The 18,628-nt window shown below is 37.3% G+C and overlaps 1 protein-coding gene across 8 annotated transcripts in view; it reads right to left on the bottom strand.

The window, feature by feature from the left end:
• LOC128686131 (GA-binding protein subunit beta-1) overlaps positions 1 to 18,628 on the bottom strand; it is a 160,465-nt gene that overhangs the window by 8,759 nt on the left and 133,078 nt on the right. For 5 of the 8 annotated variants that reach the window (XM_070083347.1, XM_070083352.1, XM_070083350.1 and 2 more), the window contains one exon: positions 17,504 to 17,679. In XM_070083347.1, the coding sequence (XP_069939448.1) occupies positions 17,504 to 17,679 (176 nt within the window). Of the gene's footprint in view, positions 1 to 17,033; positions 17,680 to 18,628 lie in introns of those variants that run through there. The other 3 variants (XM_070083349.1, XM_070083351.1, XR_011391783.1) reach the window with 3 other exon arrangements.

The raw sequence follows: 18,628 nt of genomic DNA, 5'->3' as shown, positions 1-18,628 counted from the left end.
CTTGTATACATGCAATGTATTTTGTAATATTCCATTGTTTTTAGTGCTTGTAACTACTAAATAAGCCACCATGGGCCCAAAGAAAGCTTCTAGTGCCAGCCCTGTGGTAAAGAAGGAAAGAAACGCAATGGAATTAAAAAAAAAAACTCGTAGCAAAGTACCATAATGGAGGAGGAAGAGAGAGTGGTGAATGTACCTTCTGCAGTGATTCTATGATATGTACGATATTAAGCAGCAGGTATCGATAAAGGCTATAGTGCCAGCCAGCGATAAAATGTAGAATTAACAGTGTAGCAAGCAAGTTAAGCAATAGAAAAACGACATGAAAGTAACTCTCTAATGTTGCTGGATATGCATTGGGCCAGTGAGCATATGCCGCCCTGCTATCTTCCACCACCCTAAACCTCTGCCAGCATCTCCTCCATCAAACTAACTAATTAAACTAACATCTCTTCCAAGGTAAGTGTAAATATAAAAGGACCCTAATGGAAATACACAAGTCACAATGATGTTTTTGGGTTATCCTAGGTACTTTACACATATGCTGCTATGTATGATAATCTATGTACATAACTGTATTTGTGTATACCTGAATAAACTTACTTATTTATAAATTACGCACATATATTGTTTGTGGATAGTGGTGGTGGCAGAAGCCTCCTCCACCACTAATATGTATGGCTCCTCTCAGTGGCCATTATAAACCCAACAAAAACACTTCTATATCCTCACATACATTATGACATATTTTATTCATTCTAGAGTATATATGTTTCTATATTATTAATATTGTTTATTATGTCATATTAGATTAATTGTGCTAGATAAATAAGCCGTAGAGATGATATTAGTGTCATATTGAAGCATAATAAACTCGCCTTTCTCTTGCCTCCTACTTGTCTTCCATACACCAACAAGAGTCAATAAAGGTAAGTGTAATGTTAAATGTTCATTTAACCATTTTATTAGTGCTTTATATTTATTTGGCATTGTTTTCTATATGTATACAGTGGACCCCCGCATAACGATGGCATCACATAGCGATTAATCCGCATACCGCTTGTTTTAATCGCAAAAATTTTGCCTCACATACCGCTTAAAAACCCGCTCACCGATTTTCGTCCGAGACGCGTCCAATGTGCGGCCTGAGCCACGCTCACATGTTCCGCCGGTGGCATTGTTTACCAGCCAGCCTCCGCGGTAACATCCAAGCATACAATCGGAATATGTATTTCATATTATTACAGTGTTTTTGGTGCTTTTTCTGGAAAATAAGTGACCATGGGCCCCAAGAAAGCTTCTAGTGCCAACCCTACAGCAATAAGGGTGAGAATTACAATAGAGATGAAGAAAAAGATCATTGATAAGTATGAAAGTGGAGTGCGTGTCTCCGAGCTGGCCAGGTTGTATAATAAACCCCAATCAACCATCGCTACTATTGGTGGTACAGCTGCTGCTGCTGCTGCACTGTCAGCTGCTGCTGCTGCTGCTGTAGCATCGTCTGCTGCTGCTGTAACATTGTCTGTTGCTGCTGTAGCATCGTCTGTTGCTGCTGTACCACCGTCAGCTGCTGCTGCTGCTGTAGCATCGTCTGCTGCTGCTGTAACATTGTCTGCTGCTGCTGTAGCATCGTCTGTTGCTGCTGTACCACCGTCAGCTGCTGCTGCTGCTGTAGCATCGTCTGCTGCTGCTGTAACATCGTCTGCTGCTGCTGTAGCATCGTCTGCTGCTGCTGTAGCACCGTTGTTGGTGTGGCTTATTGAGAATACCAAGAAACAATTAACCCCAGAGGATTTGCCACCCAGGATAACCCAAAAAAGTCAGTGTCATCGAAGACTGTCTAACTTATTTCCATTGGGGTCCTTAATCTTGTCTCCCAGGATGCAACCCACACAAGTCGACTAACACCCAGGTGAACAGGGAAAAATGCCTGGAACTAGTGCTCATATTGGTGAATTTAAAGCCAGCAAAGGTTGGTTTGAGAGATTTAAGAATCGTAGTGGCATACACAGTGTGATAAGGCCTGTTCTGGAAGAAAATGCCAAACAGGACCTTCATTACTCAGGAGGAAAAGGCACTCCCAGGACACAGTGTCTCATCAGTCATTGCTGCATCTTCAATAAAGGTAAGTGTCATTTATTCTTCATTTAGTAGACTAGTACATGCACAATATATACTGTGCATGTACTACTCTACTATTGTGCATGTATCCTTCTCTTTGTGTGTGGGAAAATGTATATTTCATGTGGTAAAAAATTTTTTTTTCATACTTTTGGGTGTCTTGCACGGATTAATTTGATTTCCATTATTTCTTATGGGGAAAATTCATTCGCATACCGATTATTTCGCATAACAATTACCCCTCTTGCACGGATTAAAATCGTTATGCGGGGGTCCACTGTATCTATATTTAATCTTAAAAAAAATATTTTTTGTTAATACTTTTGGCTGTCTGAAACATTAATTGGATTTCCATTATTTCTTATGGGGAAAATTAATTCAGCTAAAGGCAAAATCGGTTAAAGGCAAGCTCTCTGGAACAGATTAATGCTGTTACCCAAGGGTCCACTGTACTCAAGCTCGGCTATATAAAAATAACCGGTTTCCCTGAATCCCTTCACTAAATATTGCCCTGCTCGCATTCCAACAGCTCGTCAGGTCCCAAAAACCATTCTTCTCTACTCACTCCTATCTAACACGCTCACGCACACTTGCTGGAAGTCCAAGCCCCTCACCCACAAAACCTTTACCCCTTTTCTCCAACCTTTTCGAGGATGACCCCTACCCCGCCTTCCTTCCCCTACAGATTTATACACTCTCCAAGTCATTCTACTTAGATACATTCTCTCTAAATGACCAAACCACCTCAACAACCTCTTCAGCCCTCTGGCTAATACTTTTATTAACTCCACACCTCCTAATTTCCACATAGAATTTTCTGAATAATATTTACACCACACATTGCCCTTATACAGGACATCTCCACTGCCTCCAGCCACCTCCTTACTGCAGAATTTACAACCCAAGCTTCACACCCACATGAGAGTGTTGGTACCACTATACTTTCATACATTCCCTTCTTTGCCTCCATGGATAATATTTTTTTGTTTCTACAAATGCCTCAACACGCCACTCGCCTTTCTTCCTTCATCAATTCTATGATTAACCTCATCCTTCATAAACCCATCCACTAACACGTCAACTCCCAAATATCCGAAAACATTCACTTCTTCCACACTCCCTCTCTCCAATGTGATATCCAATTTTTCTTTACCTAAATCATTTGATACCCTCATCACCTTACTTTTATCTATGTTCACTTTCAACCTGTACACACCCTCCAAAACTCGTCCACTAACCTTTCCAAATTTTCTTTAGAATCTCCTGTAAGCACAGTATCATCAGCAAAAAGTAACTGTGTCAACTCCCATATTGTACTTATTCCCCATAATTTAATCCCACCCCTCTCCCCAACATTCTTCTTTCACAACCCCATCTATAAATATTTTAAACAATCATGGTGACATTACACATCCTTGTCTAAGACCTACTTTTACCAGGAAGTAATCTCCCTCTCTCCTACATACCCTAACTTGAGCCTCACTAGCCTCATAAAAACTCATTACAGCATTTAGTAACTTATTACCTATTCCATACACTTGTAACATCTGCCACATTGCTCCCCTATCCACTATCATATGCCTTTTCTAAATCCATAAATGCAATGAAAATTTCCCTACCTTTATCGAACTACTGTTCATATATATGCTTTAATGTAAACACTTGATCTACACATCCCCTACCCACTCTAAAGCCTCCCTGCTCATCTGCAATCCTACTATCTTACTTCTAATTCTTTCAATAATAACCCTACAGTACACTTCAACTGGTATACTCAGTACGCTTATTCCCCTATAATTTTTACAATCTCTCTTGTCCCCCTTCTCTTTATATAAAAGAACTATACACACTTTCTGCCAATTCCTAGGTACCTTCCCCTCTTTCATACATTTATTAAACAAAAATACCAACCACTCCAACACAATATCCCCCCCCCTGCTTTTACCATTTCTGTCATGATCCCTTCAGCTCCTGCTGCTTTACCCCCTTTTATTCTACGTAATGCCTCACACACCTCCCCCACACTCACATCCTGCTCTTCTTCACTTTTAAAAGATGTTATACCTCCCTGACCAGTGCAAGAAATTACTGCCTCCCTTTCATCACTGACATTTAAAAGTTCCTCAAAATATTCCCAGCATCTATCCAATACCTCCAGCTCCCCATCTACTAACTCCCCTACACTGTTTTTAATTGACAAATCCATTGATTCCCTAGGCTTTCTTAACTTGTTTATCTCAAAAAAATTTTCTTATTTTCAGCAAATTTTCTTGCCAGTGCCTCTCCCACTCTTTCATCTACTCTCCTTTTATACTCTCTTCACCTTTCTTTTACTCTCCATATACTCTGCTCTTCTTACAACACTTATGCTTTGTAAAAAACTCTCATAAGCTACCTTTTTCCCTTTTATCACACCCTTTACTTCATCATTCCACCAATCACTCCTCTTTCCTCTTGCACCCACCCTCCTATTGCCACAAACTTCTGCCCCACATTCTAATACTGCATTTTTAAAACTATCCCCACCCTCTTCAATGCCCCCACTACTCACACTTGCACTAGCCCACCTTTCTGCCAATAGTTGCTTATATCTCACCCTAACTTCCTCCTCCCTTAGTTTATATATTTTCACCTCTCTCTTACTTGTTGCCATTTTCCTTTTGTCCCATCTACCCCTTACTCTAACTGTAGCTACAACTAAATAATGATCTGATATATGTATCTGTTGCCCCTCTATAAACATGTACATCCTGAAGCCTACCCATCAACCTTTTATCCACCAATACATAATCTAACAAACTACTTTCATTATGTGCTATATCATACCTTGTATACTTATCATCTTTTTCATAAAATCTTTCTTTCTTTCAACACACCAGCCGGGGTTACTAGACCCTTGCTCCCGGCATTTTAGTCGCCTCTTACAACACGCATGGCTTACGGAGGAAGAATTCTGTTTCACTTCCCCATGGAGATAAGAGGAAATAAACAAGAACAAGAACTAGAAAGAAAATAGAAGAAAACCCAGAGGGGTGTGTATATATATGCTTGTACATGTATGTGTAGTGTGACCTAAGTGTAAGTAGAAGTAGCAAGACGTATGTGAAATCTTGCATGTTCATGAGACAGAAAAAAAGGACACCAGCAATCCTACCATCATGTAAAACAATTACAGGCTTTCGTTTTACATTCACTTGGCAGGGCGGTAGTACCTCCCTGGGCGGTTGCTGTCTGCCAACCTACCACCTAGGTTTTTCATAAAATATGTATTACTTTTTACCAACCCTCTTTTCTCCAGGTGCATAAGCACTTACTATAACCCATTTTTCACACCCAACCCTTATTTTACTCACATAATCCTTGAATTTATATATTTATAGTCCCTCTTTTCCTGCCATAACTTATCCTCCAACATGATTGCTACTACTCCTTTAGCTCTAACTCTATTTGAAACCCCTGACCTAATCTCATTTATTCCCCACTGAAACTCTCCCACGCCCATCAGCTTTGTTTCACTTAAAGCCAGGACATCCAGCTTCTTCTCATTCATAACATCCACAATCATCTCTTTCTTATCATTTGCATAACATCCACGCACATTCAAACATCCCATTTTGACATTTTTCTTCTTTTTCTTTTTAGTAAGCTATACAAGAAAAGGGGTTACTGGCCCATTGTTTCTGGCATTTTAGCTGATTTACAACATGCATGGCTTACAGAGGAAAGATTCTTATTCCATTTCCCCATGGATATGAAATGAAAAGCATTAAGAACAGCAAATTTGTGGTGTATTTTCAAATGGTTTTTATGGCTGTATCATTTGATAGAATGGAAATTGAGATCAACATGATTAGTTTCAGGACAAAGTAGCTTGAAACTGATCTAAAGGAGCAGAAATGTTTGATTTTTGCCGATATTCCAGAGGACACAAATTACATCACTTGTCCAACTGGTCAATCTAATATGCATTCACAAATGCAATGACACTATTTATACAATTATTACAATAATGCAGTAATCTGCATACTGGTAAATCTATTTTTTTGTCTGAATAAAAATTCAGATGGCAAGCAAATGTAACACAGGAGAGGCCTGGGAACATAACTAATGAACAGAGGAAATGTTTAAGTGCAAGAAATGTCTATATTGTTTATTCTGGATCCTATTTTTAAACCAGCAATTTTTTTGTGAGAAACTGGCCAAATTACTGATTTCTGATCACTTACTGGGTAGTTGATATAGGTAAATGGGCAGCTGCTTGTACAGTAGATCCCCGGTTTTTGTAATTAATCCATTCCAGAAGGTTGGCCTAAATCCGAAATGGCCGAAAACCGGAGTAACATTTCTCAAAAGAAATAATGTGGATCCAATTAATCCATTTCAGACACCCAAAAATATTAAAAAAAAAAATACATTTTATAGAGAATAGCTGTAGTTTTACATACAGAAAACAATGAGAAATAAATATAAATGACTAATTTTAATGGTAAATGAACATTACATACGTTTATTGAACACTCTTGTTGGCGAGAAATATTTATTTGTAGTCCCAGGCGGACTACATCCCAGCGTATACCCACCGGCTACATACACTGTGGCCTACAGCCATATTATTACCATTGACATACCATGTTCACTGAGTTTAATCGTTTCTAACAGCTACCTTCAGATGCCATCATAAACAAAGAGAGAAGTAATGAATAATTCATGCCAAGAATTGTAAACAAAAGCCTAATATACTATTAAGGGCATTTACTGGGCCAATGCAGATTCATACACGTTTTCTCTGAAGTTGGACCAGAGAAAACGTAATGTTTACCCTCCACTTGACCCCACCCCTCGATAGCATATAAGCATTTCATGTTTATATGCTATGTAACGTGTTTCTTATAGTATAATTTTGAAGAAAATATCATAGATGGATTAATGAAAATGTGTATATTAACCTAAAATTAATCATTCAATGTGCCCAAAGAGTGATTATTATTAACCCTTTCAGGGTCCAAGGCCAAAATCTGAAGTGGTGCCCCAGTGTCCAAGAATTTTCAAAAAAAAAAAAAAAAAAAAAATTATTTTTTCTTATGAAATGGTAGAGAATCTTTTTGTGAAGGTAATAAAACAAAAAGTACAAAATTTGATGGAAAATTGACGAAATTATGCTCAGGAATTTTGATGTGTCAGCGATATTTACGAATCAGCGATTTTGCCGACTTTGACTCCCATTTTAGGCCAATTATATTATTCCAGTCAACCAAAGTCTTAGCTATTTCACTAGTATAGCTTCTATTCTATCGATTGAGCACAAGAAATCGCCAAGTCAAATGTTTCAACTACAAAATAAAGTGATTGGAAATTGGTAATTTGGCCAATTTAACACAAAGTTCAAAATATTTCAATTTCAAAATAGGGTCCAGAATAAACAATGTAGGTATTCCTGGCACTAAACTAACATTTCCCCTGTTCATTAGTTACAGTTTGAGGCTTTACAAATAAATTCCATTTTGATTTTTTATTCACATAATGAATTTTTATTCACACCAAAAATAGAAGATTTACTGTTATGCAATATTGTAATAAATGTATAAATATCATCACCACATTTGTGAATGTATATTAGACCCACCAGCTGGCGTGTATTAGGCGTGTGAGGTCGTTTGTTTACTCTTGAACATTGGCAAAAATTAACATTTCCGCTACGTTGAGCTCAGTTTCAAGCCATTTCCAGTGCTAAAACCAATCAAAATTATCTCTGTTTCTGTAATATGTCTTCCATTCTATCAAATGAGACCAAGAAATCGCAAATACAACTATAAAAAACATACAAAAAACACTGCAAAGTTGCTGTTTTAATCGAAAATCACAGTCTCAGTTTTTTTCTCTCATTCTACACAGTGTGCTGCAGGATTTGTTTTATGTGGTGCACACAAACCACACTCAACCCCTGCCAATTTGGATTCAGGCCTAATAAAAATACTAATGATGCTATTATACACATGCTAGAACATATATACACTGCAATAGAGAAAAAAGAAGTCCCACTGGGGATCTTCATTGACGTACGTAAAGCTTTTGATACAGTTGACCATGACTTGCTCCACATAAAATTGTCACACTATGGTATTAGAGGGCACTCCCTCAACTACCTCAAGTCATACCTCAGCAACAGAAGCCAATATGTGTACTCAAATGGGGCAAACTCTTCCACACAATCAATTACAGTTGGTGTCCCACAGGGAAGTGTCCTTGGCCCTCTTCTCTTTCTCCTATACATAAATGACCTACCAAATGCTTCGCAATTACTCAAACCCACACTATTTACAGATGACACTACATACGTCTTCTCTCACCCGAGCCCAGTCACGCTAGCCAATGCTGTAAATACCGAATTACAGAAAATATCTACCTGGATGAGGACTAACAAACTTACACTAAACATTGACAAAACCAACTTCATTCAGTTTGGTAACAGAGCTACAGATGTCCCTCTTAACCCTTTGAGGGTTTTGGACGTACTAGTATGGCTTACGACCCAGGGTTTTTGACGTACTAGTATGCCTAAATTCTAGCGCCCTCAAATCTAGTGGGAGAAAGCTGGTAGGCCTCCATATGAAAGAATGGGTCTATGTGGTCAGTGTGCATGGTATAAAAAAAATCCTGCAGCACACAGTGCATAATGAGAAAAAAAAAACTTTGACCGTTTTTTTGGAATAAAACAGCGACTTTGCACTGTATTTTTGTGTGTTATTAATTGTTGTATTCTAGTTTTCTTGGTCTCATTTTATAGAATGGAAGGCATATCATAGAAATTGAGATGATTTTGACTGGTTTTACAATGAAAAGTGCCTTGAAATTGAGCTCAAAATAGCAGAAATGTTCGATTTTTACCAAAGTTCAAAAGTAAATAAATCATGCCAAGCGTCCAATATGATTCATACGCGCCAATATGATTCATACCATTTTTTACACTAATGCAGTAGTCTGCATAACAGTAAATCTTCTATTTTTTGTGAGAATAAAAATTCAAAGAGGAAAGCAAAAGAATGTAAGAGGGGCCATGAGATGTGACTAATGAACAGAGGAAATGTCATTTTAGTGCCAGGAATGTATTTCTTGTTTGTTCTGGACCCTATTCGGAAATTGGCATCTTTTGAAATTTGTGTGAAATTGGCAAAACTGCTAAATTCTGACCACTGTACTGGATAGTTGAAATTGGTAAATGGGTGGTTTCTTGCACTCATTCAATAGAAAAAATGGAGTTCTAGCGAAATATTCATGTTTTTTGTTGACTAGTACAGTGGAACTGGCCGAAAATGGGGCTCAAAGTGGGCAAAATCGCCGACCCGTAAACATCGCTGAGACCGCTAACTTCACGAGAGCATAATTCCGTAAGTTTTCCATCAAATTTCATATTTTTGGTGTCATTATGATCGGGAAAAGATTCTCTATCTTTTCACAAGATTTTTTTTTTTTTTTTTTTAATTTGGCCGACCCTGAGAACGAGTCTCGGAGAGGGCCTGTCGACCCTCAAAGGGTTAACATAATGATAAACGGATCACCTATCACAAAGCTAACAGAGGGAACATTCTTAGGAATCCACCTTGATAATAGACTCAAATTTCATACACATATACAACAAATTTCTAAGAAAATTTCCAAGACCGTAGGCATACTATCGAAGATACGGTACTATGTTCCACAGTCAGCCCTCCTGGCCCTATATCACTCTCTTATTTACCCCTATCTCACCAATGGAATTAGTGCATGGGGCTCAACAACAATTACCCATCTCAGACCACTAATTACCCAACAAAAGGCTGCAGTCAGAATGATAAATTCCCACTACATGCAGCACACTCCACTAATATTCAAAACACTAAACCTACTCACCATACAAAACATCCATACTTATTACTGCACCTATTACATACATAGAACACTTAACTCTGATATTAACCCTCCCCTCAAATATCTTGTCAACCTCAACAGAACACATGACCATAACACAAGACACAGATCACTCTTTGATGTTCTTCGTGTCCATCTCACGCTATGCAAAAACTCAATGCACATAAAAGGCCCTAAAATCTGGAATTCATTACCTGTAAATATAAAAGAAACACTACTTGTTTATAAATTCAAGTCTCTTCTCAAAGATCACTTACTCACCCAAAACCAAATAAATATTGAATAACTGAACCTTATAAATTGTATATCTTAAATGTTTCTCACAATTATATCACATAAATGTTAAACCTAAGACCCAATCTAACTTTGTTATTTTTTAAATACACTACCTAACAGAATACTCCATTCGACTGAATGTACAGCAATGCATGCAACCATATGACCTGTCTTTGTAATACTCATTTGTGCTTTATTGTTATCTGTTTACAATAATGTTTTATCACTGATTACATCATTGCTTAGTTAATCTTAAGTTAATTTTAAGCCAGCCCGTAATGCTATGCATATAAGTGGCTTTGGCATGCTGCTCTTACCTGTATTTTTTTGTACCTCTGTATGTATGCTCAAATTACTAAATAAATAAATAAATAATAAATAAATAAATAGATGTATTCTCTCATATCTAGGCCCAAATTTACCACTCACAGTTTATCAGAGTGAGCTGAGCTCATGGCATAGATCTACGGTTTGGACCCTGAACGTAAAGCCGTAGATCTACGGGACGGACCCTGAATGGGTTAAACATACACCGCATATAAACACTGCATGTTTATATGCTATGTAACTTGTTTCTTACATAATTTTGAAGAAAATATCATAGATGGATTAATGAAAATGTCTATATTAATGTAAAATAGGACATTTAATGTGCCCAAGAGTGATTATTAATGTGTACTATTAGTATTACTATGGTGTTAAGACTAGGACTCTTAGTGAACGAGTAACAGAGGCATGTTTATATGCTATGTAATGTGTTTCTTACATAATTTTGGAGAAAATATCATAGATAGATTAATGAAAATGTCTATATTAACATAAAATAAGACCTTTAATTTGTCCAAGAGCAAGTCACAAACGTATGAGCGGCCCAGGTGGATGCATCTGGTACCGTTGATTTCCGAGAAAAAAGTGCTCGAAATCCAAATTGTATGATTTCCACATCAGCCGAAAACCAGGGGTCCACTGTACTCAATCAATAGAATGGAAGAAATACTAGGGATATAACTATGAGTTTGGTTGACTGGAACAATGGAATTAGACTAAAATAGGACTCAAGTAAGTGAAATCACCAGTTCTATTCTATTCTTATGACGAGTCTTTGGTAAGATGGGTAAGGAAGAAGGATGGGTAAGGATAGAAATATTGGAAAAGGGTGGGAGGGGGGAGTGAGGTAGGATATAAAAGGTAAGTGGCCCAACCACTTTGGTGCAATTTAAAAAGTGTATGTGGAATAATAAAATATTCTTGAAGGGGTATAATACTAACCCAGCAGAGTCACATAGATATAACAGATATATAGGTACATGACTCTGAATTGGTAGTATATATACAAGTTGCAATTTTTTTTTTTTTTCGATTGCATAACGAATATTTAAACGACAAGACAAGGCGGTAATCTGGCCAGTTCTTAAAGAATTACTTGACACGTTAGCTTCTTTCAAAGGTGGTGTCCCACCATAGTAAATATAGCATACGTATTTATAACAGTAGATGTAGAAGTAGAAGTGTTATACAAGATGTCTCCCTAATTGGGGGCAATAATTTTCTTAGTAGACATAGAAGGGTTCTGGTGTTACCCAATCATCTTCATCTGCAGGAAGGTTGCTCAAGATCATTGGTCGATGGTAATCATCTTTATGGATGAAGCGACGCACTCTCTGTGGTAGAGTCATTCTTTGGGTCCTGTGAGGAGGAGTATTAACCCTTTCAGGGTCCAAGGCCCAAATCTGGAGTCACGCACCAGTGTCCAAGAATTTTCAAAAAAAAATTTTTTTATTTTTTCTTATGAAATCGTAGAGAATCTTTTTGTGAAGGTAATAAAACAAAAAGTACGAAATTTGGTGGAAAATTGACGAAATTATGCTCTCGCGAATTTTGATGTGTCAGCGATATTTACGAATCGGCGATTTTGCCGACTTTGACTCCCATTTTAGGCCAATTACATTATTCCAATCAACCAAATTCTTAGCTATTTCACTAGTATTACTTCTATTCTATCGATTGAGCACAAGAAATCGCCAAGTCAACTGTTTCAACTACAAAATAAAGTGATCGGAAATTGTTAATTTGGCCAATTTAACACAAAGTTCAAAATATTCCAATTTCAAAATAGGGTCCAGAATAAACAATGTAGGCATTCCTGGCACTAAACTAACATTTCCTCTGTTCATTAGTCATGTTTTGAGGCTTTACAAATAAATTCCATTTTGATTTTTTATTCACATAATGAATTTTTATTCACACCAAAAAATAGAAGATTTACTGCTATGCAATACTGTAATAATTGTATAAATATCATCACCATATTTGTGAATGTATATTAGACCCACCAGCTGACGTGTATTAGACGTGTGAGGTCGTTTGTTTACTCTTGAATATCGGCAAAAATTTAACATTTCCGCTACTTTGAGCTCAGTTTCAAGCCATTTCCAGTGCTAAAACCAATCAAAATCATCTCTATTTCTGTAATATGTCTTCCATTCTATCAAATGAGACCAAGAAATCGCAAATACAACTATAAAAAACATACGAAAAAACACTGCAAAGTTGCTGTTTTAATCAAAAAATCATGATTTCAGTTTTTTTCTCTCATTATACACAGTGTGCTGCAGGATCTGTTTTATGTGGTGCACACATACCACATAGATGTATTCTCTCATATCTAGGCCCAAATGTACCACTCACAGTTTATCAGAGTGAGCTGAGCTCATGGCGTAGATCTACGGTTTGGACACTCACCATAAAGCCGTAGATCTACGGGACGGACGCTGAAAGGGTTAATGATATAGTCAGTGGTATTTTCAACTTGGAGAGGATGTTCTCTATCTGGTATGTAGAGTTCTTGCATTGCGTAGAGTTCTCTCTTCTTCAGCGTATCAAAGCGTACATTTAACCCTTTCAGGGTCCAAGGCCCAAATCTGGAGTCATGCACCAGTGTCCAAGAATTTAAAAAAAAAAAATTTGTTATTTTTTCTTATGAAATCGTAGAGAATCTTTTTGTGAAGGTAATAAAACAAAAAGTACGAAATTTGGTGGAAAATTGACGAAATTATGCTCTCGCGAATTTTGATGTGTCAGCGATATTTACGAATAGGCGATTTTGCCGACTTTGACTCCCATTTTAGGCCAATTACATTATTCCAATCAACCAAATTCTTAGCTATTTCACTAGTATTACTTCTATTCTATCGATTGAGCACAAGAAATCGCCAAGTCAACTGCTTCAACTACAAAATAAAGTGATCGGAAATTGTTAATTTGGCCAATTTAACACAAAGTTCAAAATATTCCAATTTCAAAATAGGGTCCAGAATGAACAATGTAAGCATTCCTGGCACTAAATTAACATTTCCTCTGTTCATTAGTTATGTTTTGAGGCTTTACAAATAAATTCCATTTTGATTTTTTATTTACATAATGAATTTTTATTCACACCAAAAAATAGAAGATTTACTGTTATGCAATACTGTAATAATTGTATAAATATCATCACCATATTTGTGAATGTATATTAGACCCACCAGCTGACGTGTATTAGACGTGTGAGGTCGTTTGTTTACTCTTGAATATCGGCAAAAATTTAACATTTCCGCTACTTTGAGCTCAGTTTTAAGCCATTTCCAATGCTAAAACCAATCAAAATCATCTCTATTTCTGTAATATGTCTTCCATTCTATCAAATGAGACCAAGAAATCGCAAATACAACTATAAAAAACATACGAAAAAACACTGCAAAGTTGCTGTTTTAATCGAAAAATCATGATTTCATTTTTTTTCTCTCATTATACACAGTGTGCTGCAGGATCTGTTTTATGTGGTGCACACATACCACATAGATGTATTCTCTCATATCTAGGCCCAAATGTACCACTCACAGTTTATCAGAGTGAGCTGAGCTCATGGCGTAGATCTACGGTTTGGACCCTGAACGTAAAGCCGTAGATCTACGGGACGGACCCTGAAAGGGTTAAGGCAGTAATATCCTGTTCTACATGTAAATCTGCCATTTTGACTCTGTCTCTCCTCCTGGTACCCATAATAAGGCGGAGAGCTTTATTCTGGACCCGTTGCAACTTTAACATGTTGGTCTTTGTTGTTAACGACATTGGGACACATGGGTATTCGAGTATTGGTCTTATCATTTTATATAGATGTTTTTTGACATGTGAAGGGGCTTGATTAAATCTAAAGAGACTGCTAAGACCGGCTTTGGCTATGTTGATCTTTTTATTGACGTGAGATGTTGAGTGGAGCAGCCTGTCTATTTCATATCCCAAGATCTTGTTAGGATTTCTAATGGCTACAGGTGTACCTCTGATGGAGATAACCCCCGTATCTTCGATGGTTGATGCAAAACATCCTATCGTGCTAACCAGGACTTTGTCAGGGTTAGTCGTATTTCTCCATTTCTCTTCCCAATTGGATGATCGACGAAGTTCAATATTAATTTTTTCTATGACTTTCATATTTGTATTTTCCAGTTACAGGAGTTGACGAGATGACATGGATATCATCATCTGCAAATTGCGTTATAATTGTATCATTAAACTCTGGTTGAGGAAGATCATTCACATAAATGTTGAATAGAATTAAACTAAGACAAGAACCTTGTGGGACACCAGCTGTTGGTATAAATCGCCAGTGCATAAATATCACCATGATCACTAAACTTGCAAGAGCATAATTCCGTAAGTTTTTCCATCAAATTTCGTACTTCTGGTTTCATTACCTTTGGAAAAAGATTCTCTATCATTAGATTTTTTTTTAATTATAAGAACATAAGAAAGAAGGAACACTGCAACAGGCCTACTGGCCCATATGAGGCAGGTCCAAGTCACCTCCCAGCTTAAACTAATTCTCAGATCAGGGGTCTGGACCCCTGAGGGGGTTAACCCTTTCACTGTTAACATATAGACACAGCTTACAAGCCAGTGTTGGTGATGTATTAATATGCCAAAATTCTAGCGGGAGAAAGCTGGAAGACCTACATGTGAGAGAATGGGTCTGCGTGGTAAGTGTACACAGTATAAAAAAAACTGGGAGCTCACAGTGCATTGTGGGAGTGCTAATTCAGTACGCCTTGTTCATCCATGCTTAGTGGTAAGGAAAACCTCACTCCCCAGCAAATTGGGACTCTTCCTACGTGACTTATTTCCATGTGGGTGGTGGGGAAGACAATGTGGTTGGTTGGGAAGGCAGTGTGGGTTTGTGTAAACATGTTTTGTAAACAATATAATGATAATGTTTGTGTGGTTGTTGCATACAGTGAGTGGATATACAGCAGACCGTCATTTAGCACGAGTTTATTTGCCACGATTTGGGTATTGCACAATTGAAGAATTGCGGCACAGTTTTATGTAACACTTCGTATAATTAATTTAACATGGTTCGGTTTGTGGGAAGGAAAAAAAAAACTTTTGCTCAAGGGACTGCCTTGTTGTGGAGCAGCTGGGGAGACCTCCCGCCATCCTCAGCCACTCCTAGCACCAATCCACCATCCCAGCGTTCATAATTCATGTGCGTCCAGTCTTTGTCTGCTACAAGGCAGCTGTGTTTGTGAATTGTGTTATGATATTTTAATTACTATATCTTGTATCTGCCAAGCAATCATGACACCCAGTAGCCATACCAGTGTTGCTGAAAGTGGCACGAAGAGGTATAAGCACTTAAGTCTTAGAATTAGCAAAGAAACAAAGATATTAGACAAGAGATAACCTGTAGCCGTACTGAAGTGTTACATTGTACACAAAAAGGTAAACATGAGTTTGTGACTGACTGACTTCCTGAGTGACTTGACAGACTTACTGAATGACCTGACTTACTGAGTGATAATGACTTGACTGACTGAATAAGTTAGACACATCAGTACAACCATTGACTTCAGTACCAGAACCTCTACTATCCACCTCAGCCCAGTAGGGCCACAGCATAACTCTCCACTCTCTTCGCAATCGTCCACACACACCAGCACCCACAATATAAGGTAAGTATTATTTGTTACATTTGTAGTCTTAAGCAGTAAAAACAACATAATGCATTACAACAATGAACTACAACTACATATTCACATTTATTTTTCTATGATGCAGAGGCCTAAAAAAAAAAAAAAGTTGTTTGGCTTTTTGGGGGCTCCCAGGAACATAACCCTATTTTTCCCATAAGTTCTTCAGTTCATCTAACATGATTTTTACCTAACACGGCATTTTCAGGAACGTAACTTCTGTGCTAAATGACGGTCTACTGTATATACATTATGCATTATATTGGTCTCACAGGCCACAAAAGTTACTTGAAAAATAAAATATTAGAGAAGAAAAGAAAAAATAGAAAAGAATATAAATAATATACCGAGTGAGTGGTAGTCGCTGATGTCAATGTCATGCCTCTATATCTTGTTAAGTACTAATCGCAAAATTCTTTTTTTCTTTTAAAATAATCAGAAAAATATTTTAAGATTTTGGTAAAAACAAAAAAAAATTTTTTAATTTTTCGACACAGAGCAAGTTTATGATCAGGGGCTTCGACAGTGAAAGGGTTAAGTAATCACCTATTCCATATACTTGAAAAATCTGGTACATTGCTTCCCTATCCACCATATCACATGCCTTTTCTAAATTTATAAATGCAACAAAAAATTGTCACTTGCTGACCCTTCAAAAAAAAATGGGATTTGTTAATATTTTTAAATCCTGTAAAATTTCTTTTCCATCTTAGGAAATATAGTCTGAGACAAGGCTGTGGGGAAGATAATCTCCAGAGTCACTAAACAGATAACAAAAAAATAGCTACTTTGCCTGGTCACAGACCGGGCTGCGGGGGCGTTGACTCCCGGAACTCTCTCCAGGTAATAGTTAATGGGTCCTCTCTCCAGGTAATAGTTAATGTTATTCTTCATATTCCATGCAGGTTCAGTACTTGTTTTTTTGTATAATATTCATTGTATAACATATATAATATTCATTCGTATAACATTCATTCCATGGGGAAGTGGATCAGAATTCTACCTCCGTAAGCCATGCGTGTTGTAAGATGCAACTAAAATGCCAGGAGCAAGGGGCTAGTAACCCCTTCTCCTGTATATATTACTAAACGTAAAAGGAGAAACTTTCGTTTTTCCTTTTGGGCTACCCCACCTCAGTGGGATACGGCTGATGTGTTGAAAGATTCATTGTATCATAACTAATTTACTGTACAAACCTGCCCTGATACTTTAGCTACAGCTTGATTCTGACTTGAGCTTCCCTGACCCACTCTTGTAACCAACTGCATAACTTTCTGCCGTTTTGCTGCTGGTGGACTCTGAGTCTCATTACAGTCTTGTTCTTCTGCACTTGATGGTAACACTTGTAATATGATTGGCCCATTAGTACCACCTGGAAAAAATTAAAATAATGAAAGTTAATGTTCTTTTAAATATCTAAAACTCACACTCACCCAAAAGTTTTGGATATTTAGGAAAGGTGTGACTTAGTCAGAAAATGATGTTGCCTATAACAATATATTTCATAGTTATCAAGAAAGCATGATCATATGCACCAAATGTACACAGTGCACTGTAAATTATTATTTCAAATAACTACTGGAAAAGGCAAAACTCCCATCACAGAATGATCACTTTTGCTCATACAATGACCTCTCACACCTGACAAGATTGGAACAAACATATACAGCAGACAATTCAAATTTGCCGAACTTTCAATTCTATGCAAGAAGAAGAATACTGTAAGCCCTAAAATAGGGATTAAAGTAAACTACAGACATACACCAAGAAATAGTTTGTTATATATACATAGACAAACATGCTGCATGAGATGTGGCAGTAGTGTGTGTTCATGGGAAGGCATGACAGGGAGGGAGAGGGCAAGAGAGAGAGAGAGAGAGAGAGAGAGAGAGATAGAGAGAGAGATAGAGAGAGATATAGATAGAGATATAGAGATAGATATAGATATAGATAGATATAGACAGACTTACTTAGACAAACATGCTGCATGAGATGTGGCAGTAGTGTGTGTTCATGGGAAGGCATGACAGGGAGGGAGAGGGCAAGAGAGAGAGAGAGATATAGATAGAGAGATAGATAGAGATAGATATAGAGAGATAGATAGAGATAGATATAGAGAGAGAGATAGATAGAGATAGATATAGAGAGAGAGAGAGATAGATATAGATTATAGATATAGTTATAGATATAGTTATAGATATAGTTATAGATATAGTTATAGATATATATATTATATATATAGTGGATTATATATAACGAGATTTTTTCACTCCAGAAGTATGTTCAGGTGCCAGTACTGACCGAATTTATTCCCATAAGGA

This window comes from Cherax quadricarinatus, chromosome 9, assembly GCF_038502225.1.
Source record: "Cherax quadricarinatus isolate ZL_2023a chromosome 9, ASM3850222v1, whole genome shotgun sequence".
NCBI classification, from domain to species: Eukaryota; Metazoa; Arthropoda; class Malacostraca; order Decapoda; family Parastacidae; genus Cherax; species Cherax quadricarinatus.
The sequence above is the reverse complement of the archived record's forward strand: the minus strand, read 5'-3'. Positions and strand labels throughout refer to the sequence as shown.